This window comes from Lichenostomus cassidix, chromosome 3 (genome assembly GCF_008360975.1).
Source record: "Lichenostomus cassidix isolate B80296 chromosome 3, HeHo_3.0, whole genome shotgun sequence".
NCBI classification, from domain to species: domain Eukaryota; kingdom Metazoa; phylum Chordata; class Aves; order Passeriformes; family Meliphagidae; genus Lichenostomus; species Lichenostomus cassidix.
In genome coordinates, this window is record NC_139483.1 from 13,258,153 (window position 1) to 13,286,128 (window position 27,976).

The window sequence follows — 27,976 nt, forward strand, 5'->3', positions numbered from 1 at the left end:
TAAAAAAAAAAGGTGGGGGTTGCACTAAAAAATAAGTGTGAATATGTTTACAATAATACTAAATGATGTATGCCTAGGCAGGCCTATTGACATTGACTCTCACTAAGTTTTTTGCTCATGTTATTTCAGCATTTTTTATAAAGCCAGCCATTTCTCCAAATCTAGGTAGAAATTTCTTCCATTGAAGTGCCTAAAAGAAATTGCTCGGAGTTTAACTCACTGCATCTCAATCAGCACATTCAAAGAGAATATTCACTTAAGCTTTATGCAAAACTGGTATTTCTCTTGTCAAAGAAAGCAAACATTGAAGGAACAGAATGATTCAGGTAATTGACACCAATCATCTGCTTCGGCTGGGTTTGGACACCTTTCCTATCTTAGTGTCAATACAGAGACACAGAGAACCAGCATTATCAGAATCTCACTGTCTTTGCTTTGCATTTTGTTCCTGGAGATCCCTTGGCATGCCCAAAATAGCAAAGGTTGCATATAAAAGCAGGGCAATAAACCAGCAGCAATTAAAAAAATGCTGACAGAAGATGGGAAACATCTGAGATGAAAACTGTCCAATATGCTGAACAGCTACATCAATCTCTCAGTGTCTTTTTCCCTCTGTGCAGTTCTGAAGTCAGAGAGGCTTTGATTTTAGGCTTTGATTTTATTAACAGACCTCAGCCAACACAGTTAGCCTGTGCTGGATGGAAAAGAATCCCAAGAGAAATGTGGGAGAGTTTCAGAAGTAGTGGCATATCCATTTCAGAGATATACTGATAGAAGGGATACAGTGACCTGGAAGGACACAGTGGAGGTAATGATCTGACTCAGGGTAAACCTACTGTTTATGTTATTTTACAATGTGTCTCTTTTACAGAATCCTAGGATGGGTCAGGTTGGAAGGGACTACAGCTGGGCATCTTATCTAATCTCCCTGCTGAAGCAGGATCATCCCAGAGCACATGGCACAGGGTGGTGACCAAATGGTTCTTGGCTATCCCCAGCCAGGGAGACTCCACACCTTCCCTGGGCAATCTGTGCCAGAGCTCAGGCACTGCACAGTAAGGAACCTCTGCCTCATGTTCAGCTGGAGCTTCCTGTGCCTCAGTTTGCCCGTTGCCTCTTGTCCCATTGCCCAGCCCCACGGAGCAGAGCCTGCTCCATCCTCTGAGCCTCCCTGCAGACACTGACAGACACTGATGAGGGCTCCTCTCAGTGTCTCTTCTCCAGGCTGGACAGCCCCAGCTCCCTCAGCCTCTCCTCAGAAGGGAAAAGGGTGCTCTAGTTCCTTCATCATCTTTGTCACCCTCTGCTGGACCTGCTCTAGCAGTTCCTTGTCTCTCTTGTGGAGGAGTCCAGAATTTCATTGACAACTTTTAGTTATCAGCAGCATTTATTCTGCCTCTTGTGGATTAGCTTTGCCTTCTGGACAGTCACCACATACGTTTTCATTGATTGGTTCAGCACTTGGTCTATTAGATATTCATATCAATGACAGTACAAAGTCAGGTTTTTTCTTTCCCTCTTTCACTTCTTGGTGAACAGTGCAAGGGACAATTTCCATAATCTTTTTCTTATGAGAAATCTTTTCCTAAGCTTTAAAGATATCCTGTTTCATAGATTTCTGAGTACTTTGGTTATGTGAGTATATTGTGCTATACACAGAATTTCCATAACAAGTGTTTGCTGTACTGCTGACAAAAATAGCAGGTTCCAAAAAGAATGTATCTATTAAATAAAAAAGGAAGCTATGGTTTGAACATCCACTAACATCAAAAGGTACTGGATCTGAATATTACCAAGTCATCTAGATCAGGTGGTAGAAAGATGATGTTCTGAGAAGTCCTAATAAACAGAACCTTAAAGAAGCTGATGTAGATTGAGAAAAATATAATCCATGCACGCACATCTACCATTTTTTTTATTTTCCACCAAATTATTTTTAGTAAGGAAACAAAAATTCTGTCTTGTAAATCCATACTTGAAACTCTAAATTAAATCCAAGTTGACTGTGCCTATTTATGAAAACCAGGTGCATATATAATGTATTTACATAGTTAAATAGACATTAGAAGTGTTTTAATGTAGTAGTTCTATAGTATATAATATGTAGTAGCTCTATATTTTGCTTATACTTGGTAATTTTCTTGCTTGATGTGACTTTTGGTGAGTTTTAACATTTGCCCAGCCAGTCTCTCTGTTTCTCTCTTTCTCTGTGAGGTTCACATGTAAACTGCTTTAAAGATTGCATAATGACTGTTTGGCATATCCTACAGGCAAAGGCCCAGAAACCCTTTTTGCTGGCTATAACCTCAATGATAATGAGTGGCACACAGTGCGTGTGGTGCGGCGAGGAAAAAGTTTAAAGTTAATGGTGGATGACCAGCAGGCTGTGACAGGTACTGTGGCATTGTCATTGTGTTATTCACAAAACCAAAAAAAAAAAAAAATTACAGAAGTAAAATGACTTTATCTGAAAGCAAAAGATGCTTTTTTTTTTTTTTTTCTTTTCTTGGATGAGGTTCCAAAGCCATGTCATGCATCTTGGAATGCTGGTACAACAAGCGTGTTACTACACTTAATGTTAATGTTGCTCTAAGGTTGCTGTTGAAATTAATGGCAACCTTTGTGCTGGCTTAAATAAATTTTTTATACAGTAATTGGAGAGAAGTGATTTGATATATCACTAGTGAGAAGGCAAGTAAAATGCTTTTGGCAACACATTGTTAAGGCTAAACTCTAAACTATTGCTGGAAGAAAGAATTTAATAAGCATTTAAAGGATATTCTACTGTGGATTGAATCTTGCATCAACTGTCCTCAATAATTATATATTAGGCTGCATGTTTTTCTCAAATACCAAAATAGGAGTTAGGATGGGAGAAAAAAACTAACATGCATGCCAAGAGATGTTAGGTATTTCTATATTTTTATTATAGGAAAGGATAATACAGAACACATTGATTTTGTCTTGTATGAGACAATGCTTACATATGTATAATTACCACATTACCTATTATTAATATTAACATATGTTGTTAATAGCAACTGATCTGGCTTCTGGCCCTGATTCCTTGCACAGTACAATGTGCCTAATTTTGTGTTAGCTATTTAGAATTATCCTTTGTTTTTGTGTAGCATTAAATAACTTTTATCATTGGTTCTAAACTTTGTCAAAATGGTAACAAGTTAAATGTTTTGGGTTTTTTTTTTTAAGGTGAGTGTACCTTCTTTAGTAGTCCCTTTACACCTCAGCAGAACACTGAGGACCATGTCACTAATAGAAAAATAATTCATATAGTTGCAAGAACATGTTTTCTAGATTCAGAAATTACCAATATATCTTCCAGAGTTGAAGTTTGTGTATGTTATAATGCCTAGGGTCATTCTCCCAAGAATGTAGATGGCCTAAATAATTTATTTGCATTTTAATAATAAATTTATAGTATTAGAGGAAGTATACTGAAAAATATTATAATCTTGCTGCTTCAGATGCCACTCAAATAAGGCTTTTCTAATACAGAGGAAATTGTTTAGATTAAAATCCAGTGGCAAGATCCAAATGCACAATTCCTGGACTCCTCATGGCAGAGTTCTAATTTACAAATACAACAGGTTACAAAACCTGGGTCCAGCTTTCTACTGCATCACTTGTATTCTCTCCACAACCCAGTATCTACATCAAAAAATGGCCAGTTGACTTAATTCCCTCTCAGTTCTTCATGCTGCAAGTTGTCTGCATTTGCATAATCCACAGATGATTAATGTTATTCATCCAGAGGGAGAAATCCATTCCAATATTTTGGAGGGAAAAAGACTTCCTAAGCTTCCTAAACTCCCTATAAGAATCTGTGTAGCCAATCTGTTGCCTTCTCCACAAATGAGGAGGGAACTGGCATAAGAGAAGGAACAGAGGGAACTTTAAACATGGGTAATCTATTGTTAGTCCCATGAATATCACATTTCCCACAAATGTGATATTCATTGTTGTGCAACTGACGAGATTTTTTTGTTTTGGTTTCTTTTTGGGCGGGTGGGGTTTTTCATTGTTTTGGGATTTTTTCAACACTGTTTTAAAAGTCTTTGCAGTTTTAAATTTCAAATGTATGCCATAGAATTTAATGTCTATTAGCTTTGAATTTCTTTAAAGGATAGGGAAAGAGTTTCCATATATGTTTGCTCTAAACTGCTTAAAGTTCCTTCAGATGTCCCAAATCACAAATTTCATTTTTCATGTGAAAGGTTATAGTGTTATAAAAACAGAAAACTGACTTCCTACTAAAAATTCCAGCTTTCTCCTGCCACACATTGTGTTTTCCTTTTATTGATTCCATTTTCTGTGTCATAGATAAAAAAAAAAAAAGCCCATCGGATTCAGAAAGCTTAAATTGGAGAAAAAGCCATTAAATAATTCATCCTGACTTTTGCAGTTTTTACAGATTATAAAATACTCCTAATTCATTCATGAATTGGACTTTGTTCTCTTTGACAAATACATAATGTCTGCATGGATAAATAATATAAACCAGAGTCATAGGAAGCTTTCACTGGAAGTCATGCAGGTGGTTTTGAAAATGTACGGAAAATAAAAGTGGATTGAAGATCCCTAAGTTAGATAACAAAATAGATACATAGTTATGGTTATGAACAGAAATTCAGTTGGCCTTTTGTATGATGTTTTTCCACAAGCCTGATAAAGTAAATTAAAAAAAGAAGAAAAACCCCCAAAAAAAACAACAAACCAAAACCAAACCAAAAAGACACCACCAAACTCCCAAAAGTCCAACCTTGTAACTACAAACTACACTCTCTTCCTGCACTGCTGCATTTACAAATCCTGTGGAGCATTATGTGAACTCTCAAGTCCTGTTTGCGTGTTTGTAGAACTGAAATGTTGGAGGGAGATTTGGGATGTGAGCCCAGATTCTGGAACTTTTTTATTACTGTGCTAAAGAAAGAAATACATTTAATGTAGTGGGGATAGTGTGCTACAGGCCAATGCTTGGTGGATTTTTGCCACGACATTAATGCAATGCCATCTGAAGTGATACAAGACTGGAATACACAATGTTCCTCTCTAAAACCTGATCCTCAGCTCTTTGGTTGTGATCCAATATACAGCTCTTGTCCTAGCAAAAATTACACATTTGGCATTTTCCAAGACAGCTCCCTGACTCACTACTGCAAGGAAGAACCCACTTTTGCTTGATACATTCGGGGCAAGTAGTATCTTCAGAACTGATGTTTAGAAACAAGAACAGCAAGAATGCTGTCCCTGGGGTTTAAGGTGTCTCTTGCAGTGCTCAGCCCTGTGGGTGCAGATCCCAGGTGGTGCTGGTGCTCAATGACATCAGTGAGAGCAAGTTTTCATACAAAACTGATCCTGAAGCTAAGTAAGCTACTTGTAAATATTTATCATAAATTATGACAGCAATTTTTGTGCCTTAATGGTATTAAAACTTACAGAGCTATTTTTCCTGTAACCTCACTGTTATATCTCAGTGCTGTGACTTAGCCTGCCCGTGAATTCATCTCCCTGGGCAAATCACAGATATTAACATTTCTCTTTTCCTTGTCTTTTCCCTATCACACTCATGTCCACAGATTCTTATTTATCAAAACTACGATGGTAGAGCTATGTAAGCTTCCTCCAGGCTTTCTGCTTCACTTCTGACATGTCCACCTGGGGCAGTGCTCACACTCTCTCTTAGAGTAGTATATTTGGGGAATGGACAGAGGGAACTTGGCTTGTCAACAGCTTTGCCAGTGTGGGAACTTCTATTAGAGCAGTTTTATGCCAATATTTAGTCCAGCCTGGCTAGATCTGCTCTTCACCTTCTCTGTGCTCCACGAGAGACACGAAGCAGCTAAGGAACTGGGAAATCTAGGCCATGGTTTGCAAAAGGTACATTAAGTGGCAAAATCCATTAGCAATAAAAAGCTGTTTTGTCCACACTATGTGATCATGAATCAGCCTTGTGATAATACTGCCCTACTTCTTTAAAATAAGCATGGAAAAAAATTGGAAATCCTGTCAGAAAAGGGAACAATTCAGTGAAGACAATTTTAATGCTCTGGGTAAGGTATTTAATAACTAGCTTAAAAGCTTACCTGACCTGTATGCAGTGTACTCTGGCAGTGCTGATCCTTTCCCCCAAATTAGCTCTACAGTCAGCAGATTTTGGGCTTCTTGCTCTGCAGTGGTCCTTGCATGACAGAGAGCTCTCAAAGGCAGCTGTGGGGCTTGCTTTTGGCCACCTCTCTGACATAAGCACGTCCCTCGTTGTGTCCAGGATTACAAAACACTGGCATGCACCCTTCCTGCAGGCTTTCTGCTCAGCCCATCTCTGGGGCTCTGCCCCTTCCCCCATGGTGTATCACCATGGCACAAAGCCTGTTGCTTTCAAACACCTTTGTTTGCCCACCCTAGCCGCAGAGGGTTTTGCAGCAGGGCCAGCATTATTGTATCTAAGACAGCTGAAACAGGAATCCTTCCTACCTCTGGTCAAGTCATGCACTTTGATGCAAAACACATGAAATAATACCCCTCAAGCCGTCCTGTTTCTCTTTCACAAAACTCTGATATTGTTGGTTTAGCTCTGAGATTGGCCTTTGTGATCCTCATGTTGAGTAATTGCACTTCCTTGTGGTAAAACCCTACATCTGGTTAAGTGTAACTAAAGTGAGGGATTTTGTTGCCAGTTTAATGTACTCTGGTAAACTGTTTAGAAATCTTGCTGGTTGCCTTATCCAAACACACTGAACTCAGTGGAAAGACTCCTGGATTTACCAGTAATTAGGATGAATTAAGAGGAATTTCCTTTGGAGCCAAGAACGGGCCTTGCACATTCTGAAAAGTGTGAAATTGATGCAGATATTTAATCACATGATGTGCTTTTTGACCTCCCATTTCAGACGCTAACACATGTTTTCTTGTTGCTGTTTAAAGGTCAAATGGCTGGTGATCACACACGACTGGAATTCCACAACATAGAAACAGGAATAATAACAGAACGGCGCTACCTGTCTTCTGTGCCTTCTAATTTTATTGGGCATCTACAGAGTCTCACATTTAATGGCATGGCATACATTGACTTATGTAAAAACGGAGACATCGATTATTGTGAGCTAAATGCAAGATTCGGGTTCAGGAACATCATAGCAGACCCTGTAACCTTTAAAACAAAAGCAAGTTATGTTGCACTGGCCACGCTACAAGCGTACACATCTATGCACCTTTTTTTCCAGTTCAAAACCACCTCCCTGGATGGATTGATACTTTATAACAGTGGCGATGGAAATGATTTCATTGTGGTTGAATTAGTGAAAGGGTATGTATGGATTAGCGTAACGACAAAACCAGTCCGTTCCAAATGTATGTACAGGAGGAAGTACTTGGGAAAGTTTAGGATGCAAATCTTTTTTTCTGACTGGATTAGATGTGATTGATAAATGTTTCTCCATGTTGGACTTCACGTGCTTTATTGTGACTCTTTCTTTCAGATGAAGCTAGATGCCTGAAATGTATGAAAGTAAATAATAGGTATAACTTCTCTCTCGCGTTTGCCACAAAGAAGTACTAGTTTGTAGCCTCCCTCTTGTTCTCTCTCTACGTATGTATGCATGTCTTGGTACATGGAGTGCTTGTTGCTTTCCAGAAACTTGGGACTGCACCTCAACTCATCCAAACCAGTGGCAAATTCTCGGAATGACAGTTGCTTCCCCATCTGGCATTCATTGTCTTCTGGTTTTGCCAGCTCTGCTGAGGAGTACAAGCAAATACAAAATATTAGACATATTAATTAGTGCCCCCTGCCTATGTAAAGAAAAAGGAAACTTTTCCATTTTTTTTCTCTTTTCCCAGGTATTTACACTATGTGTTTGACTTGGGAAATGGTGCGAACCTCATCAAGGGAAGCTCTAATAAACCTCTGAATGACAACCAGTGGCATAATGTCATGATATCAAGGGATACCAACAACCTACACACTGTAAAGATTGACACTAAAATCACAACACAGAGCACAGCAGGAGCCAGAAATTTAGACCTCAAAAGTAAGTACAGTTGTTCTTGTTACAGAATGATAAATGGAATAAATCATGGATGTAAAGTATGATATAGTTCTGTAATACCATATGAAATCTTTTATTTTATAATCAGTGTGATCACAAGAGATAACATCACCTCAACCTGACAATGCCAATTTAGTAGTAGTTCTGCACAGGTAGGTACAACTTTAAACGTGAAGATCCCATGGGAAAAAAATAAAAGTAGGAAATTATAATAACACAGAGTGGGCCGTATAAAACAAAAGATATCCGAGGGACTAAAGGAAGCCTACAATGTCTTTGTAAAAAAAGTTGGCTTTTACATGAACATAGGTTATATAAGTGGCATAAAATACTCACCAAAATAGGTAATGTATTGTAATTTCAATTGCAGGTCAGATAAACTTTGTTTTATAGCACTAAACCTACAGGTAATAAATCCAGATAGATTCTTAAGATCTATTTTTTATAAACCAAAATTATACATATGTATATTTTACAATAAGTGATAATAATGAGTTCTGCGGATGAATTGAAAAGCTAATTTGCATCAGAGGAAAACATAATTTTGGAAGAATGTATAAGGACACTTTTAAAATAATGACTACCTAATCAGGCATAAGAATATATGCTCTGCTCATGTGGGAAAGTGTTGTGTATTTTAACATTCTTTAAAAAGGCTCTTGGCAGGAAAACTGAAATTTCGTAACAGTCAAAGAAATATGATATTTCAAAAGCCAGGATGTTCAAAGTAGATATTAATATTCCATCAAGGCCTTATTCCTTGCTGGATTTTCTTTTAACTTCCTCTGAGTCACAGATAATGAGCTGACCTTGGTAATTATTCTGGATTTTGTGATATTTTACATGTTTGCCTCACTTGAAAGTGCTGTTAAGATTGTAAGAAGGACATTGAAAACAATCTCCGGATATGTCATAATCTTCAATAAGAGATTCTTTTATTTATAAACCTAGCATTTCTGATAAAGCTTTTCGGATGGCTCACCCTCCATTCCTGAAGCAACATTTGAAATTTGTGCCATTATTTCTCAGGTTTGCATTCTGTTAATCATCGGTGTTTATTGTGACAGTGTATTATTTCAACATTATTTTTGATGCTATAGAGACATTTTTAAGATGGCAAGTACTACTTATGTGTACATCTTTAATATATTTGGCTTTTTTCCTAGTAGTTAAATCAGGCATGGGTAGGAAAAACCCAATCCTGTTGCGAGCCGATAATTAACACAGCCATTTTATTGATGTATTTTTCAAACCCATCGTGGTGGTTGTTGGGTGTTATTTGCCTTATTGAAGGGAAGAGCTGAGGTTGGCTCCGTGTGCTCGCTGAAGGCACTAGAGAGCGCTGTGATCTCACCGAATGATGCTCAGGGAAAGCTCAGCGGAGAGGACAACCTGCGAAACCCAACATTCATTCCTTTGTGTGCTGCACTTTGAAAACGCTGCTTTCCCCTTACGCTTTTGAAGTAAAACTGTATCCGTAGCTGTCGCGTTTTCTAACCTTGAATTCCTTCGGGTAAAAAGAAAAAAAAAAAGAAAAAAAGAAAAAAAAAGAGGAGCATGAAAAAACATACTGGGGATTTGAAGCGAGGAAGGTGAATTGTGTTAGATGATTTTCTGTAATTCACCCCCCGGGGATAGTAAAAGAATAACAGGCTTAATGTGCTCAGTGCAGGAATATATAGCAAGTATCTCTCTGAGACTGGTCTAGCACACACTGGTCCCCAACCTCAGTCTTCTCATACCAGTATGCCTCATTTTATATTATCTTATATTACTTATATGTATTCTACTATAATTTGCTCACTCAACTTCCCTTAAATATGGCACAGTACGTATTATGAGAATTTTAGTTGGATTTTTGAGGGGGTTCAAGCTTATCCTTGTTAGCCAGCAGGCTAAAAGAGAGAAAAACTTGCCTTTCATTACTGTTTTTCCTTCCTTTGTATTTAGTTGAAATGATCTCCTGTAGACGTTTCTTTTCTATTTCACGTCAGTGTTTCTTACAATGACATGTTTCTCTTGTGCTCTAAGCACTCCATATACTTTCCTGATATAAATAGTTACAGTTAATTCATTGTCCTGTATTATTCTAGCCTTGGCAACAAAGCAAATGCAAAATTACACTTGATCTTGTTGGTATTAATAGTTCTGCTTAACCAGAGTTATCATTAGGTAAAATATAAATGTGTACAAATAATATAGAACCTGCAGCCTTTCTGAATAATTGTAGAGTTACCAGATTTCTGATTTTGAAATCCAAGCTGGTCCTGGAAAAATAAATCCACTATATGTGGGTTTTTGCAAATACACAGTGAATTCAGTGCAAATATAAGACACAGATTGTGTTGTCGAGCCTGCACAGCATGGAAGTTGTCTGGGAAAGCAGACAGCTGCCATAAAAGTATGGGAGAGAATTTCCAATATATGTTTCCTTTTGGATGTGGGATTTGGCTATATAACATAGAAAGTTCATTATCACATCCTTTCCCTGAGTAACCTCTGGTGCAATTTCAGCGGCTACCTGTGGAAACACATATATTACATCCTGCAGCCTAATTATTGCTGTAATTAGATGGGTAAAGCATAAATTGGAGACAAATAAATGAGTGAAAATAATTCTGTGTTTGGCTTCCAAGAACTGTGTTATTTTCCCTAGCAGGGGAAATTAGCAAAGTGTGCTGAGGTGCAGTTCTAGCAGATAACCAGTGAAGATAAACGAGTCTGAACAGCAAAAGCAGTGCAGCTCAAGCCTGCCAACACAGTTACACAGCAAATTTCCTTTCATATACTTCATGGGCAGATTCCCTGTCTCAGGATAGCTCAGATGGTTGGCATGGCTGCAATTCAAGGCCTTTGCAGACTGAGAGGATTGGGTGGAGGGGAATTCTTGTCTGCTGCACTGGATGCTGTGCTCTGATGTTCTGAGGGGTCTGAGTAGTCTCAAAGGTTTAACCAGAGAAAAACAAATGAGAATGGAATGTGACTTTGACAGAGTGACTACATCAGTGGACAAGGGAAAGGTTATAGATGGCATTTATCTGGGCTTCTGTAAAGCTTTTGACATGGTCACCCACAACATCTTCTCTCCAAACTGGAGAGGGGTGGGTTTCATGAGTGGATTGTTAGATGGATAAGAAAGTGGCTGGACAGTTGCATCCGGTGGTGGTCAGCAGCTCAAAGTCCTGATGGACATCAAAGACAAGTGGTGTCCATCAGGGGTCTGTACTGGGACCAGTGTTATTAAATATGTCATTAATTACATAGACAGAAGGATTGAGTGCCCCCTCAGCATAACTGCTGATGACACCAAGCTGAGTGGTGCTGTTGACCCACCTGAAGGACAGAAGGTTGTCCAGAGGGATCTGGGAAAGCTCCAGAAGTGGCCCATGGGAATCTCATGAGGTTTAATAAGACCAAGTTCAGGTGCTGGCCCTGGGATGGGGCAACCCCCAGTGTCTGCACAGGCTGGGGATGAAGAGATCAGAGCAGATCTGCCCAGAAGGACTTGTGGGTGCTGGGAGTGAGAGGGTGACCATGTGTGCTGACCATGTGTGCTGACGAGCTGACCATGTGTGCTGGCAGCCCAGAGAGCCAAACATGTCCTGGGCTGCATCAGAACCCAAACCAAACCATTCTGTGATCCTTGTTCCTCACTGTTGCCAAAGAAAAGGTGTGTCCCTCGCTCAGACTGCTAGTTTTATAATATTTATTATGTCTCTTCTCCCTCCACGTATTTTTTCCTCTAGTATGGGAAACTGCAGTTCTGTCAGGAATTATTTTATAAGTACTTGAAGATGCATGATCTGCTTCCGAGGAGGAGGACATCCTCAAGCACACTTTGTATCCACTTACCGACTAGGGTTTCATCTTCCTCTTGCTTCTCTCCCGTACATATAGGCAGTATTATAATCCCCATAGCTTTCACACACTTTTTTAAACAGCAGGCATAAAAAGCCCTGCAGAAATCCAATCAGAATCCTTTTGGAATACCCATCAGAAAACTGAAATATTTTAGCATTTTAATTGTTTAGAAACTGAAATGAGAAGTGGAGATATTGTACTCTTACCAAATGAGAAGGTAAAGAATGCCACAGTTATTACAGATTGAACAATAATAGTTACAAACTTTTGTATGAGCTGGAAGTTTCAGCACTTCAGTTTCCAATCCAATTTTAAAATTTGCAGATCACAGAACATATTCACTGATATGCTGTATCCTCTAAGATGATCTGCAGTCATCCTAATCTTGGTATTTGGCTAACTATATTTTTTTAGAAAGAAAATCACAATTCTAAAAAAAAAAAAAAAATACACAGCTCAACATTTATGGGTTAACTTTTGCTGCCTGTGCATCATTTCATATGTCAAGACCTGCTTTTTTTAACTGACATTCATAATTTCAACTTGTCTCACTGTCATCATCTTTCATGTGGCCTTCCCAAATGTCAGTTTTAGAGTCCATTGTAAGTCATATGGTATTTCTGTGCCGTTATATCACTGCATCCTGAAAAAATGCTATTCATATTAGAGCACCCATCAGTATCAGCCTACTCAGATTAAAATAACCTGTCTAGATCTCTTGTTGTCTGTTTAATTTCTGTAGCTCTTCACTGGCCCCTAGCTTCCTTTATTCCTTTATGAGACAGGGCTGCTGCTTCTGTCTATGTTTGCTTTTTTATTTGCTGTTTTGTCCCATACTGTGAAAACAGACTAGGCTGAAGCATCTGAAAGAAAAGTAGTTTTATTAATTTCTGGTATCACCTCAGTGGTTTTACAAATGCACCAAATTATAGTTCTTCAATGTGCATAAAGGTTCACTTGGCAATTAATTCATCCTTGTAAACTTTGAATGCAATTAACTAAATTATCAGTAGATCTACCAGCCTGGCATATTCATTGATGATTTGTAATAGTCCCTTAATCTATTGATATTTCATTTGCCTGTCAAAGCAGGTTATTCATGCTGAGCTAAATTAGCCTTGATCATAAAGACGAATTCCTGTTTCAGCAATGGAAATTGAAATTGTTTCAATTTCATGTAATATTTCTTTCTGTTGTTTTATATTGAGCCAGTTATTAGTGTTGCTTCTTTATATGTTTTTCTCTATATTGCAAGGTCTCTACCAACAGCAGTGATCCTTTATAGTTGCATTATTAGAGAAACAAAGCTTTAAGAAGCACAGAAACATTGTACAAATGAGCAAGTATTAATGCTTAAATTTCTCAAATAATCATGCATGAGCTCAATGTAATGACCTTGCCAGTGGGCTGTGAATTCTTCATGCAGAAATAATGTCCTGTTCCAAATACAGAGTTCCAAATACTGTCAACAGCAAATAGATCTTCCCAGTGTGACCTATTGGAGTAGACAATGGCAAATGCAGCTGTTGTCTTCCTGACAGTGTAGGAGAGCAGACCCTGTATAGAGGAAAATCTAGTGACTTAAAACTGAGAACTCTTTTTTTGAGACTTCCTGTGTAACAAAGTTCTACTAGGTAACAATAGGCCGTTGGACAACCTGGTCTAATAGGAATTGCTTTATCCTGCTTTCATTGCAACTTTTCACATGCTGCTTCTAAACAGCAGCGCTGTCTGCCAGGCTGTGAGAATAATTTTGGCAATGCTAAGCCTTCAGAAACTGTATCCAAATTGCCAAAATTATGAGATGGGGGGAAAAAAATGAAAATCTATTCCAGTCGTTCTAGATTAAATAATGATATTGTAGAGCTTGTGCTGTGAAGTGAACAACAATGCAATAGTCTGTCAGATCAGTACATGGTGAGAAAGGTTTTTGTTTTCTGCTGCTTTTCCCCTGTTCTTCTCAATCTTTCATATCTATATGAGTGGATAGATTTGCCTTCATTCCTACAGATGTTTGGCATGCAAATTATTACTTCTGGTGATTGTGGAATTTCATTCAAGCTTTTCTGGAACACCAAGTTATGTTAAGAATGACACAGGAAAAATTTATGCTCTTAAAACTTACCAAAAGCTCTGGATATTTAGTACAAATACATTCCACTGCATCCTAGCCCCCCACCCCCACCCCCAAATATACAGGGTGAAGAAGCACATCCTAAATTTGTTTAAAAATGTGCTGCTGTGAGCCCTCATTAACCTTGGTATTTCAACTGAGCAGTCATTTTTGCAAAAGGGCAGCTTCGTGGAATATCTTCAGAGTCTGAACGTGATTGTCTTGATCAAAGCAATATTCTATAAAAACATTACTCTCTGCAAACCTACACTCAAGATGAGAACGTTTAACATCTCAGCTGTTTGGTAGCTTTATGTGGAGATTTGTGCCTGAACCACTTGCCAAAGGAAGAGTTCTGCAGATGATGATCTCTGGAAAGAGGAATTCCTCTCTATTTTGAAAGCAGGCTCTGCTAAGAGCATGTGCTGGCTGTTAAAGCAGAGAGGGAAAAAATTATAGCAGGGGGAAGGGAGAGCTGAATATGCCATGCCATGCAAATGCCAGCTTCATTAGATTTTGTCTATTTTTCAGGTGTATACAATCTCCAAAAGTGGTGAGAACAGGAAAGAAATGAAGGGCATTTGATGTGCTTGAATGCCTCACCTCTCCACCACAGCCATCCCCCTCATACAGAGTAATTGGCCTAGCATTGATTATGTGGGAGATGGATTGCCACGCACATTTATATGGCAATTAGATTTTATTATTTACCATTTAACATGCATCACCAACTTTCCTCACAGTCCATTGCACAAGCAGACTGCTTTGGTTTTACATCTGTTTAATCTTTTTCAATGCCAGTGCTCTCCATCTAGTCTGTAGAGAGGGTAAAAACAAGCAAAGAGAGATAAAGCGGCCAGGAATCTGAGGATTTTTGTTGTCAGAAATATGTTAAATGCTTTTGTGCAACTGTTTCTTGTTTGAGGAAGGAATGTTTCTTGAGAACAGAATTGTGAGGGAAATGGTGAATTTTAACCTGGAGAAATCTTCAGATTTGGGCACTTACTTTTTGAGAATCTCATTTTGTCTATTCAAAACTTATCCGCTAAGGACATTGTTGTGTTGTTGCTGTTTCTCACACACCAGCACTTCCTATGACACAGCTTTACTTCCTTGTGAAGCATAGGCATATTTGTATAGTCCTTGAGGAGTACTAAACAGAGTCAAAAATTGTAATAAGAATGAAACCTGAGCACCAAGAAATGCATGCAGAAGTAGACAGCATCCAGCAGAGTATAAGAAAAAGTTTCTAGGCAGAAGAATATTTGGGCAAGTGTGAAAAGCCTTCAGTGCAGTTCTGAGTAGTGTGATGGAATCAGGAGATAGAGAAAGGTGGGGCAGCAGCTCTGTCTCCAGTGTGGAAATTGGTGGCAAGTGAAAACTGTAAGATGCTGTTCCTGGTGCACCCATCAACTGTAAATTCCTTCTGGTACCTCTTAATTCTCCTTGCCTTTTGTTTCTGTCAGTGTGGACTGTGGTGCAGTGCTACAATGAAATTGTAAAAAGAACAGTCACGTATCAGTCAAGGGAAGAAATATCTTCAAAGTTCAATTCTTTTGACAAATAACTACAATATGTACTGTGTGCCAATAAGGACACCTGAAGAAAACCCACAATGTCAGCATTTCAGTGCTGGTGATTTCTTTTTTTTTTTTCTTTCTTTTTTCTAATACATTTAATGGGGTATTCAGGCAAGGTACTGAAAGCAGTGTAGAATTGGGGTGAAAAGATCAGTTTCTATATTCCTTTCTAAAAGAGTGACTTGCTAACCTATACTTTTTTTTTTTTTTTTTCATTTGACTGTAAACATTTTGCCTTGCTTGGTTATCAGTATAGGGAATGTGAAAGATGAAAGCCACCACCTGTCACATCATAAAACAGCCTCTTGCCTGAAGTATTTGAAAGGACAGATAACTCAGCAGAGCCTGGACAAGTAAACTAGACAACCTTTCCCTTCTTAGGTGAGAGAGGGCCTAAAAGTGATAGAATTCATCACTCCAACAAAAAAAAATTTGAAAAGACTATTTTTCTTCAAAAAAAAGAAAAAATCACATCAAACCCAAAAGACATCAACCACAAATCAATACTGAAGCTACAGAATGGACTCTTTGAAGTGAATAAGTGGACATAAAACACCAAGTTTACATTTTCATGTCTTCTCTCAAGTGCCCTTGCAAGTGGTAGACAAAATTCAGTCATGCTTTGCACTAGCACTGAGCAGGCCTGTGAATGCACAGCAAAGTGCATCTTCTCTGCTGTAAAAGGGGTTTGAAAAGCCATATGCTGGAGCGTATGTGCTGCAGAAGCTGTGTGGATGCATCATTTAAGCCTTTGTCAACTGTTCTTCAGTTTATTAATGGGCTATGATCACAGAGGGCTTCTTGGTTTATGGGAAAAAAAAAAGAGCAATTATATCTCATCAATTTTTTTTAAGGATCAAACATTTTTTTGATATGGAACAAACAGGAAATGTTTAGTCAGGATTGTTGGAGGTGAGGAGAGACTCTAGAATGACCACTCATTCACTATTCAGGCCGAGCTCCTTTTCTGAAATGTGTGCTGGAATCCCCCATTTGAAAGAAGGGTCTCCACTTGGCTCTGCCTATTGCCCATAGTAAATGTGCACAGGGTGGGTGCTTTGTGCACTGGGGAGGTGGGAAGGTCAGCAAGGCCAATAGGCTCCTTTATTTCAATGAATATCAAGGACATCTGAATGCTTGCCTGATATTTTCATTTGAGACACTAGTCCTTGATTCGAGATCAGGATGGTGTCTGTTCTCTTAGTGTATATTCAACTTGTGTGGAGTAATTTATTTCCACAATTCAGTTGCCTCAAAAAATGCCATGAGCTGGGATTGTGTGGGTTGTCTAAGGATGAGTTCCACCGTGTACTTTGCAATGCAATTATTAAGATACTAGAAAGCAATTTCTATTGATCTGGTAACAGCAGCTCATCTGTTTTAGGAGGGACTTGAATAAAGTGAGCGCTTTTTTCTTTCGAGATTAGAGTTTCCCTATGGTATTTCTCAGTTTTTGCAGTCCTCCTTCCTCTTTGCCTGCCTGAGGGAAGAAGCTGTTATATGCTTGATCATTTTGAAATAGCATATTAGGAGAAAAGTGTGCCTGACACCTTGGGTTCACCACAGCCAGATGTTCCTTTATATTTTCACGTGTCATATAAAGGAGTTGTGGAGATGCCTGCTGTGTTTTCAGAATCCACCACAGTATACCAGGGTTATCCATCTCTTTCCTGGGGAGTACCACCACTCTAGTACACCACAGAAGCACTCTCATTCCAAGCCATGGTGGTGATTTAGTACAACGTGGCATTAGAAACAAGACAGAGCAACTTCTTCCAAAATGAAAGAGAAATTAAGAGAGTAGCTGAGAGTACATTTAAAACCTGCAGCACAACAAGAGATTCAGGAGGAGAATGTCTGCTTTTGGAGAGAATGATGGATTTGAAGATGCTTTTGTTTAGCCATAGAAAAGACATTCCAGAGATATTGTCTTTATGGGTTGTGAAAAAGCCAAGCCAGTATTCCTTCCACTGTTTTATTTCCTCTGTTGGTTTTTTGTTTTTTTTTTTTCATTCTTTCATGGAACCATTTTTGAATGAAAGTTTTTCATTTCTTCTCATGAAAGGTGTCCAAGAAATGAACACCAGATATGTACACAAAACACACAGATTTAGGAGAATAAAGAAGTCTAACCATATCCTGGTTAAACTACTTGCTCCCTGATGTCACAAATCTCCTGGACCAAACTGCTGCTGGTTTGGCTAAGCACAGCAGTATTCTTTTGGTGTTTCCACTATACACACAGGGATAACAATTCCCTCTCTATTTATGCTTGAAAAAAATGGTGGCTGTTAAATTAAGAGTTTTTGCTCTCCAGAATGTACCATGTAAGAATTCTCAGGAAAGGAGAAAAGGACAAAAGTCTATGACCTGACCTGTCACCAATGTCACTACTGCCAAATAAAAATTTGTTAATAACTTCTCTAAGTTATTCAGAAAATAGAACAGCTTTTTTTTTATGTCTTTTTTTTTTTGAAAAAAGTCTTTGTTTTACATTTCTTTGGTTTAGCATTTGCAAAGTTCTTATTTTGAAGAAGTGCAGAGGCTTGGGATAAAAAAAGATGAGCTATTACAGGAGGACTTGGCATTTGTTTTACCAACAGTTGTGTGTGACTCACTGTTGTGTGGTTTTCTGTGTGCTTTTGCATAAGTGTGATTCCAGTAATGAATACATTGAGAACTGGGGTTAATTTATCAGCTAGCAATTTGTTTCTGTGTTAAATTTACTTGTTATTGAAGCACAAATCAGCTCTAAGTCAGAAAAGAGATAAATAGGTGTAAATGGGAAAGATTCTGCTGGAATAATTGAGGATCTGCAGTACCTGTAAAAATGTCAGTTAAACCCACTAAAATCTTCTCTTTGTTGGTGCTTATGGCATAAGTGAGCAGAACCATCATTGCCATGATGAGCAGGTCTAGCTCTGACAATGCTGCTTTCCAGCTGATTCCTCTGGCCTGCCCTGAGCATGCCAGCGAGAACCTGCCTGGAGCACACTTATTTCTTTGGTCTCAGAGAAACAAAGAGAGGAAACAATCCTCCCACTCCGACAACAAGGAGATAAATCCGTGTACTGACTCCTAATATAAGAAGGGGGTTGTGAGATCTGCTCTCAAATAAACTGCTTTATTTGAAACTTTTCCAGTGATAAGAAGGAAATCTTGGATCACTTTCTTACCTCACCCATTTCTTTATTACCTGAGATTTTGCATATGAGAGTTGATACGTATTTTATATAAATTGGTTATTTTCCTTTATAAATGAAAGAAAAATAAGGATTACTATGAGAAAAAAAATGAGACTGTTTCAGGAATACATTTAAAAATCAAATTGAACTTTAGAAGACAATATTTGCAAGAAAGGCAATAGCTAAACTTTAGTTCCAGAAGCTATGCTCACCCATTTTCAGTGGTAGCAGCAGAGCATTAGTGTTGCATTTAGGCTGCAGGTTTACACAGTGTCATAATCTTGTACTATTGATCTGTTGAACTGTGGTACCTTACTTCATGCAATAATTTCCATGTAATTCACACCTGTAAGTAGGCAGATACACAACAAGGGATTTGTTCTGGAGTAAAATTTTCAATAATAAAGCTGTACTTACTTAAGAAGTGAAGAAAAGAAAACTTGGGAATTTATATTGTACCATGTTGATCCCCCTGATCTCTTTTAGTAGGAGCAGGGACAATCTGTTACCTTTTCCAAATCTCTGCTATTGAATGATTTAAAATATCTTAATTAACCATATTTTCTGTCTGAAATTCTAATGGATTGCATTTTGCTGGAAACTACTTCTTCAACGAGATGAGCATGAAAGTAGCATGTGATTAACTGAAATAAAAGTAGCTATGCAAAACTTTTGTGATGACAGATAAGAAAAAATTACCAAGTGAAAAAAAAACCAAACTATAAAACAAAAAACCCCTCAAAAACAAACAAAAAAAATCAGTTTTAATTCCAGACCTTATCCCTTGGCAAAATTTTGTGTCTGAGAGAAAGTGTTTTTTATGCCAGCATCAGCAAACTTCAGCTACATATGGTATTAAACATTTGATATTAAATCTGGGAAGATTTAGCTCATAGTCATAAAAATACTTTTTTATATCTTATAAAATGTGAAGTCTAATAGTCAGTATGGCTGCTCAATACTTAGGATATGCATTTGTGAAGTGTATTTGCTACAAAGCAAAACTCAGTAAAGCAGAACTCAGTGATTTTTGAACATCAACAAAATTGAAATATCCAGAACGTTATTTTTTTTATTGTATCTGTAATAGTATGTAATAATCAGTCTAATTATCAAAACTCTTAAGGTACTGCAAGCTAACCATAAAGATACAGCTTATTTAGACTCAAAGTATTGTATTTCACTGCATATGATGCTTAACTGACAATATTCCAGTGTATATTTTCAGGAGCAAATATTCTGAATTCCAGCTTTTATCTTGACACCCTGACTTGGACTTCTTCTAGCCATCCATCAAAACTGACAGCTGCTGTATGACTGTATATAACAATCTCAATAGGTTTGAAAGATGGATATCAGGAATTAGCAGGGGATCAATCTGAGAGGTTGTGGTTTTAAACATTTAACTAATCACAGAATAAAAAGGGTTGCTTGGACAGTATATTTTTTCCTAAAAAGAGGTTGCACGTGTCATGTGCAATAGATCAAGTTTAACTTTTTCATCATAGAAGTGACTTTCTTGCTAATGTTCTCTGGAATGGTTTCCCTCCTTCAAGTCTTTTGGAGTCAGCTGAGATGAATTATCTCTCTATTCTGAGCACAGAAGGCACAGAACTTCAGGAAACCTGGAAAGGCTTTGCTTTCTAGATGTTCCATCTGAGAAAATGATGAAGAACCTTTATCATGACACAGGTGTTTTAACTTTGTTTTCAGTTCAGCAGATTGAAAAATGCAGGAATCTTTCTGCTGTGAATGAATTCAATCCCATTTGTGGGAACAGATGGATCACCATATTTTAATCTGTTATGTTTAATCTCATGCTTCTGAGATTTACACTGTACCTCAAAGCTCTAGAGGAAAGCAAGATCTCATTTTCCAATTTATCTACATAGAATGGATAAAGCTGGAGGTTTCTTAGTGGATGATGCCACAAAGGTTGCTAAGACGTTTGGTTGGTTTGCTTATAAATTTACTAATATGCATGTTCCTAAGCTTTTTCTCTCTATTTCACTAATTCAAATGCAGTTGGATTTTAGGGCTGGTATGTAGTGACTAGAGATTTTTCTCAGTCTGATAGATATTTGTTTGTTTCAGGCTATTTCCTTGCAGGCAAACTGTAAACCAGCACTTAACTGAAGTCCCTTTCAAATGGGAAGTATGCCCGGAGAACCAGTAAAAAGTCTATCTGTGATTTACATCAATAAAAAATTAAAATTGGCCACATGGGGTAGTGGTGATGGTTCATTCTGGGTTCTGTCACTGTAAAACCTGCCTACAAAACTCAGCAAACACGTAGGAAAGTAACAATTTTGCATTTGAAGTGGTGCAGGAACATTCTTTGGTACTTGAGCACCTGGTCCTGTATCTCCAAAATCAACCAGGCTGGGGGATGTACTGGAAAGCACGATGTAGATTAGAATTTATATTCAAATAATCTGCTAGCAAATTGTGCTAGAAAAAAATGTGTCATCAATGAGGGTTTAATGCCTAGGTAGAGATGGCGCTGTGCATGCTTCCCTTCTCTGGCCATGCAGCAGCCAGGTCCTTTCCTCCAGCAGATGTGGAAAGCATCTGCTTAACCCTACTGCCTGACACTTGAGGCACACTCAGGGAAGCTGCTTTTGCTGGTTTGAAGGGTGACTGTTCTGTCCAGCAGACACACCCAACACATTAAAGAAAGGCAGAGCCTGAATTGTTTTAAAACAAAAAAGTGTCCTCACCTTGGTGTGGAAGAGGAAAGTTATAGTTATGTCCTTTCAAAGTAAGGCTGTCTCAGAGCTAAGAATTATTTGAAGGGAGAAAAGCACTGGTTTTAAGTCCTGGGTAAGTTGCCTGAGGTTCATCAGAGCAAGCTGTTTATGATAGGTGTCTGTCATTAGAATAATTTTTGGTAATAAAATTCTGTTTGTTCAGTGTTCATATTGCCATTTTAAAGGCATCTATCTCCCCTTGTTCCCATATGACTGGCACAGAGTATGAGTTTTGGTGGGGATAGTTGGTCATTTTGCTATTTAACAATGGCATCCCTAAGTCTCTCCTTTTGTGTGTCCCTAATCTTTTATTTCTTGGTATACTTCTGAATGGATGATTTGGGATACACAGACTTTGGGTGGCTCTTGTCCCTTTGCTTATTGCCCTTTATCTCCCTGTGCTGGGTCCATCACTGGTATGATGTGTGGCCAGTTTCCCTGAGTTTGAGAGCAATTGCATCAGTGCTAGATGAGTTTCTAGATGGAGATTCTGTGATTTAATCCTCTTCTCTGAAATAGATGCATGTTTCCCAAGCACATGAGCTGGCACATAAATAACACACCCAGGTACTTCTAAGTAATCAGTCACACAAATTTGAAGCCTACATTTGCATTTGAAAAAGTATAGTCTTGCCATAATGCCATAAATGCTATAGTATCATACTTCTTATTGGTGTTTGTTTCCTTCTCCGTTTATTTTGACGGATGTTTTTTGGAAACACCTGGCATTCAGCACAAAAATGCCAGAAGATCAAATGAGTCAAAGGTTCTACTGGTCCTTCTTTGTATCTAATATTTATTTCTCCTCGACAGGTGATTTGTACATTGGAGGAGTGGCCAAAGAAATGTTTAAATCCTTGCCCAAACTGGTGCACGCAAAGGAGGGGTTCCAAGGCTGCCTTGCATCAGTTGACTTGAACGGAAGGCTCCCTGATCTCATCTCAGATGCTCTCTTCTGCAATGGGCAAATTGAAAGAGGATGTGAAGGTATTAAATATGCTGATTTTTTTTTTTTAATATATATAGATATATCATAGTGAAAGCACTGTGTGAATCCTGCAGTGTTTTGTTGATATTTGCACTCCATACATCAAGAGACTATATTTTACCTGCTTCTAATTGATCTTGCTTGACCCTATCTTATATAAAGGCTGTTTTTTAGTATTACAGAGACAAGCATGTGCCTGCCCTAAAGCACAGAGATTGATCTGAGAACATAAGTTAACTTCAGAATGTTCCTTACTTCTCCAGTGGCAAAAATTTTTGCATGTATTTCGTTTACTTCTGATGTATTTTACTTAATGATAACAATAGCAATTAGCTTTAATGAAGTTCTTTATATCTTCATAACGCTTAGGCATTAGTTACTGCTGAGACGTTAGCTAAGTAATTCCATTTTTAAAGCAGACATTTTGAGTTGGTTAATTCAAGGCTAATTTATGAATCTTTTTAATACCAGTCTTCTATCTGCAATATTTTTACTCACCCTTGAGATTAGTATTGACATATGCCTTTCTATCTGAAATCAGTAACAAAAAAATGTGGTTTATCTCACATTTTTATATCTTTATTGACTCTTCTGAAATACCATGAAATTTAAGTGAGGACAGAATTAGAAGAGGTGTATTTCTAGTTCAGGAGTGTCAATCTCCAGCTATTTTTCCAGCTGTCATTTGATCCCATGTTATTTTTACTATGGTTTATGGAATAATTTGAATACATTTTCTGTCCCTGCATATCTAATTTATTCACATAATTCTGGATTTTGGGTTTATGTTCAATTTTATGTGTTGTCTCTTCTCTCAAGTGCCATTCTTCTCTGGACAGAAAAATGTGTAAATGACATTATAAAATCAATTTCAAGTTGGAATCTTAATGATTTTGATATCAAGTTTGTTAAGTATGCAAATTGACGTTGTAAAAATTCCAAGAGAGCTGGGAGGCTCCTCAAGTTTCACGAGATAAAGCTTCCTGGTGGATAAATTCTGTCTTCTCTTTTTTTGCACCTACAGTACTTTTGGGGAGGTGGAAATTTTTTGTTCTTTACCTACTTTTTAGTTGGAAATATAAGTTCTATTGTTAGTACATAGAAACAGACACTATAGCTACAGAAAAAAAATAAGATGGGAATTTTACATATTTCTTTTAGGAGTGCAAAAATATGTATAAATTAGTTTGCCACTGAGTTTAGAAAATTAGATTCTGCTGTCTGAATGGCGTTAGCAATTCCATTCCTGCACCATCCCTTCAGAGAGTTAAAGTATGTCTCAATTCCATTATGAATTTCATAGCTTCTTTTGAAATTATATAATTTCCTAAATGAATTTTATGTACTTCAAAGAAATATTGCCACAGGCCTGGTGTGTGTGTTCACCTTTTAAACCACTGGCACAACTCAGCTATCAGGGAATTTAATAAAGCTGCCAACAATTTAATAAAGGCCATGAAACTATTGTCCTCTTTGGTAGAGAGTGAGCTCTTTCCAGCACCAAAATCATGTGACAAAACAAACTGGTCAAACCAGATGTGCTGCCTGGCTCCTCAAAAATCTTCTGCCCACAAAAGGAAATCTTTAACAGCACAGAATGAAATATCCCCTTCTGACCTTTCTGCTTAACCCTGCAAGTTATCTCTTCCATCTCACTTGTTTACTCCAAGTCCTTATGTCTGACCCATCTGTCAGTCTTTCATTTGCAGACCATGAATCAGATGTCCAAAAAAATGTTCTGCCACCTGAAATATGATTTAGGTCACTTTTGAATTTAGGTGCCTCCTAGAAAACTCTTGCATGCCTCGAGCTTCTCCTACCTCTGCTGCTGTGTCCAGCCAGGACTGCCTCCATCCTTACAGAGAGGAGTTTTTGCCTCAATCTTGCCCTGCAATGGGATGTATAAAGCCCTGGAAGTCCCTGGAGATGTCAAGTCCAAACAGCTCAGGACACAGCAGCAGAAGAGATTTCAGAAGTGTTAGTCACCACCACTCTCAGTCCCAAAGACAGCTGGTGTATGTCCTGTGTTAAGACATCAGGATGCTGGAAAATCTGTCCTGAGAAGTGAGGCACTTGGATTTGTTGTTTGTCATATTTACAGGATTGAATTCCCCAACTTTCTGGTATATATTGAAAAAAAAACCCAACCAACTGAAAAACAAAAACTAACCAAACAAAAAAACCCCCAAAAAACCAACAGAAAACCCCAACAAAAACAAACAAAAATAAATTTAAAAAGCCCAAACAAAAAAAAAAAAGGTGAAAGCTCTGTTTCTCTCTACTGTCAAACTGTGAACAATTAATTACTGCTAATTAATTTTATTGGTGACATTCTGCACTTAAAATATTTCTATTTCTCAATAATTTCACTGTCATAAGTGCATGAAATATTTTTGGCAAGCCCACCCATGGGATTTGCCATGGCAAGTTGGAAGGTTTGCATTTTGAAGCTTCAACAATGGGCAGAGAGATATCTCTATCATTGAACATAATGTACACTTGGCTGAATCCACCTTGTTGACAAATTTTCAATGACTAGAACAGATAGAAAATAAGAGCTAGGAAAATAAATATGCTAACAAGCTCTTTGAATTGTTAATGGCAAACCCCAAAGCCGGGTTGTGTCAACACTGTTTTCCTCTAGTCAAATCAATTGTACTTCCTTTTGCCACTTAAAATAGAGTATGATACAAACAGAGGTTTTTTTTATAGTTTAATGTAGTTTTATATCATTTTATATAGTTAGAAGAAAAATGCACTGGGTGTGTGCATCTGCATATAAAATGTAATTTATGTACTATATGAACTATATGAAAAATTTCACAGTATAAAATTTTGGATACATGAAGATTCTTGGTGGTAAGATAAGGAATTTGTTTTTGTAATATGTTGCAAAACAATGTATATGCCACTTTATAATGGGGTTTTTTGTGTTAAATATTTCATGTAAGCTCTCACACAGGACAAATGTAAAGGAGATCCAGTCAGTTAAAAAGTCTGCAGTGAAGACTGAATAAATTAGAATATTTTAAAAATTGAATATGAAAAAAGAAAATGAGTGCTAGAGAGGGGTGTATTGCAGTATGTTTACTAAATACCTTAGTGCTGCAATATATAAGTATATATAGGAAAAAACCGAACCTGTTATGGTAAATATTATAGTACTTACCACCATTAAACAGTCCTCTTCTTTTTCTTTGGGGAAAAAAAAAATCCTACTTTTGCTAAAAGAAATGCTCATATGCAGGCTAGTCTTGATGGCAATTTTAGAATTATGACTAATATAGATAAGCCAAAAGTGCTAAGTATCAACTTCAGAAAAAGAAAAATACCTTGCTTTTTTAACAAGACTGTACCTGTATTTTTTTTAATATGTGTTTTCACATGCACTTCCTAATGTGCCTACAGGGTCCCTCAGTTTGTGTACTTTAAAGTCCTTGTGACTTTTGCTCTACTTTTGCAAAGATGAGGAAATTCAACATTGCATAACTAAAGTGTAAATAAATCCATGAATATATAACATTTAAACACCTACAGATATTTTCACTTCAGCTTTGTAAAGTTTCCGAGTAGCAGAATCTGGTGAGAAAAAATGTGTCTTGTCAGCTACGGGATTCTGTCATTATAATCCTCTGCTCAAGAAAGGGTGATGTAATGCCCAAATGTCTAAACTTCTGGGCTCCAAACTCCATAGAAAAGGAAATCACTGTCTAATGTCTGCCTGCTGCAGTCAGTTATAGGTATTATTATTACTACTACTACAGGAGAAAAGACAGGATTTTATAATTTTGTCAAGACAGGGGTGCTGCCCTCCTCCTCAGTCACTTTGGTGACTGTTCAGGTCCTGGTGCAGAGATTGAGCTGTGCCACCTTTGAAGGAAGAGGCCATCAAGCTGATTTAAATCATATTGATATGGATTTTTCCAAAATACTGGCAAATCAAAAGGAAATCCAACACTGAGATATTTGGAGAAGGTCTCATGGAAAAAGAAGGGTTATGAGGATTTCTCTCTAGGGTGTGATTTTTTAATATATTTATATAATGTTTGGACCAGTTTTGCCCTGTCATCAATGACTGGCAGTGAGAGTTTCAAATGGATATTGATGTGTTTCCTCCAAAACAATCGAGGAATATTTTATAAACCCAGAACCAAATCTTTGCTGTAGTGTCAAGAGTTAGTGTTACATGTGTGTGTGAGCTCATAGTAAACTGTGGTTCACAGTCTGTATTTCAGTCTTCATTCACCAGTCGCAGAGAAGGCCTAGAAAAAAGACCATGGAGGATGATGGTGCTAATTATTCTTGAATTCAGTGTATCTGAACGTGACAAAGGGCTAGTCAGGATTCAGCCATGCATTTACTCTGTTAATGCATTCATAGCTATCCAATGAAGAAAAAAAAACCCACTTTTAATTTTCCTCCATTACATATCATCAGCTCAATTAACCATTATATTTCTAGTAAAATACTGGCAAATTACTGCTTTCTTATTTTGGCTTGCCTGAAGATTTATGGCTATTAGCATTAATTTGTTTGCATTATATGGCATTTCTTTCTCTCTTTAACAGCAGCATGCACTTTATTCTGAATGGTTTTTTTCTGTGTTTGCTGCCATTTCAATATTGCTTACTAACATTTACTATATTTTGCTTTTTTATTTTGCTGACAAAGTTGCATTGATGAAAGCTGATTTGCAAGGTAGATAGCCCTGTGTGTATTAAACAAGACTGAAACCCCCAATGCACAGTTGGATTTCTGCAATAAATGCTCTGTACATTTCAGAACTAAAGTGTGTTATTTTGTTTCTGATTTTGTTTTTCACACCTCTAAAACAATGGGCTAAATGAACCTTCTTTTTTCAGCATTGCTTGCATAAAGGCTTTCAGTCTTGAATATGTTTGTATAGTGATTGCTTTAGTGCTTTGATCATTCCTTTTTGAAATTTCTTTATATTTCAGTAGTCTAGTTATGATTCTTTAGAAATAGAGTAGCTTTGTTTTTCATGTGTATGTCACATTTTGGCATGCCAGTTCATTAGTAGTCTGATTCTCTGCATTCCCCTTTGAAAAGGAACCTGCATGGGATCCCCAAAGCATGTGAATCAGTTCTTGTCAACATTCCTGCCAAAGAATCCCAAACTGCCCTGAATTTCAGACCTAAATCATTTAAAATAATCTGGGGGATTAAAATAATTGTAGTAGCTTAGCTTCTTTTTATTATTTCTTAAAACTCGTTTCATTTTTTTCAATTTCATTATCCAATCTTTCATATCCGAGAGTTTTGATTCCTGTGGCATCTGGCTTTGCTGTTTGAAATGTATTTACAGGAAGAACTAATGAAGTTTTTAGACAACATTTAGCCAGTTAATGGTCTGACATGAGAGTAACAAATAACTGACAACAAAGTTAAGATTCCCACTGTACCTGGAATAAT

The 27,976-nt window shown here is 37.6% G+C and overlaps 1 protein-coding gene across 13 annotated transcripts in view; it reads left to right on the forward strand.

Annotated features, from left to right (window-relative positions):
- The window catches only part of NRXN1 (neurexin 1), a 670,457-nt gene that overhangs the window by 310,488 nt on the left and 331,993 nt on the right, over positions 1-27,976 (forward strand). For 9 of the 13 annotated variants that reach the window (XM_085054558.1, XM_085054559.1, XM_085054568.1 and 6 more), the window contains 5 exons: positions 2,271-2,393; positions 6,943-7,324; positions 7,858-8,048; positions 22,369-22,542; positions 27,215-27,241. In XM_085054558.1, coding sequence (XP_084910684.1) covers positions 2,271-2,393; positions 6,943-7,324; positions 7,858-8,048; positions 22,369-22,542; positions 27,215-27,241 — 897 coding nt within the window. The remainder of the gene's footprint in view (positions 1-2,270; positions 2,394-6,942; positions 7,325-7,857; positions 8,049-22,368; positions 22,543-27,214; positions 27,242-27,976) is intronic. The other 4 variants (XM_085054563.1, XM_085054569.1, XM_085054566.1 and 1 more) reach the window with 1 other exon arrangement.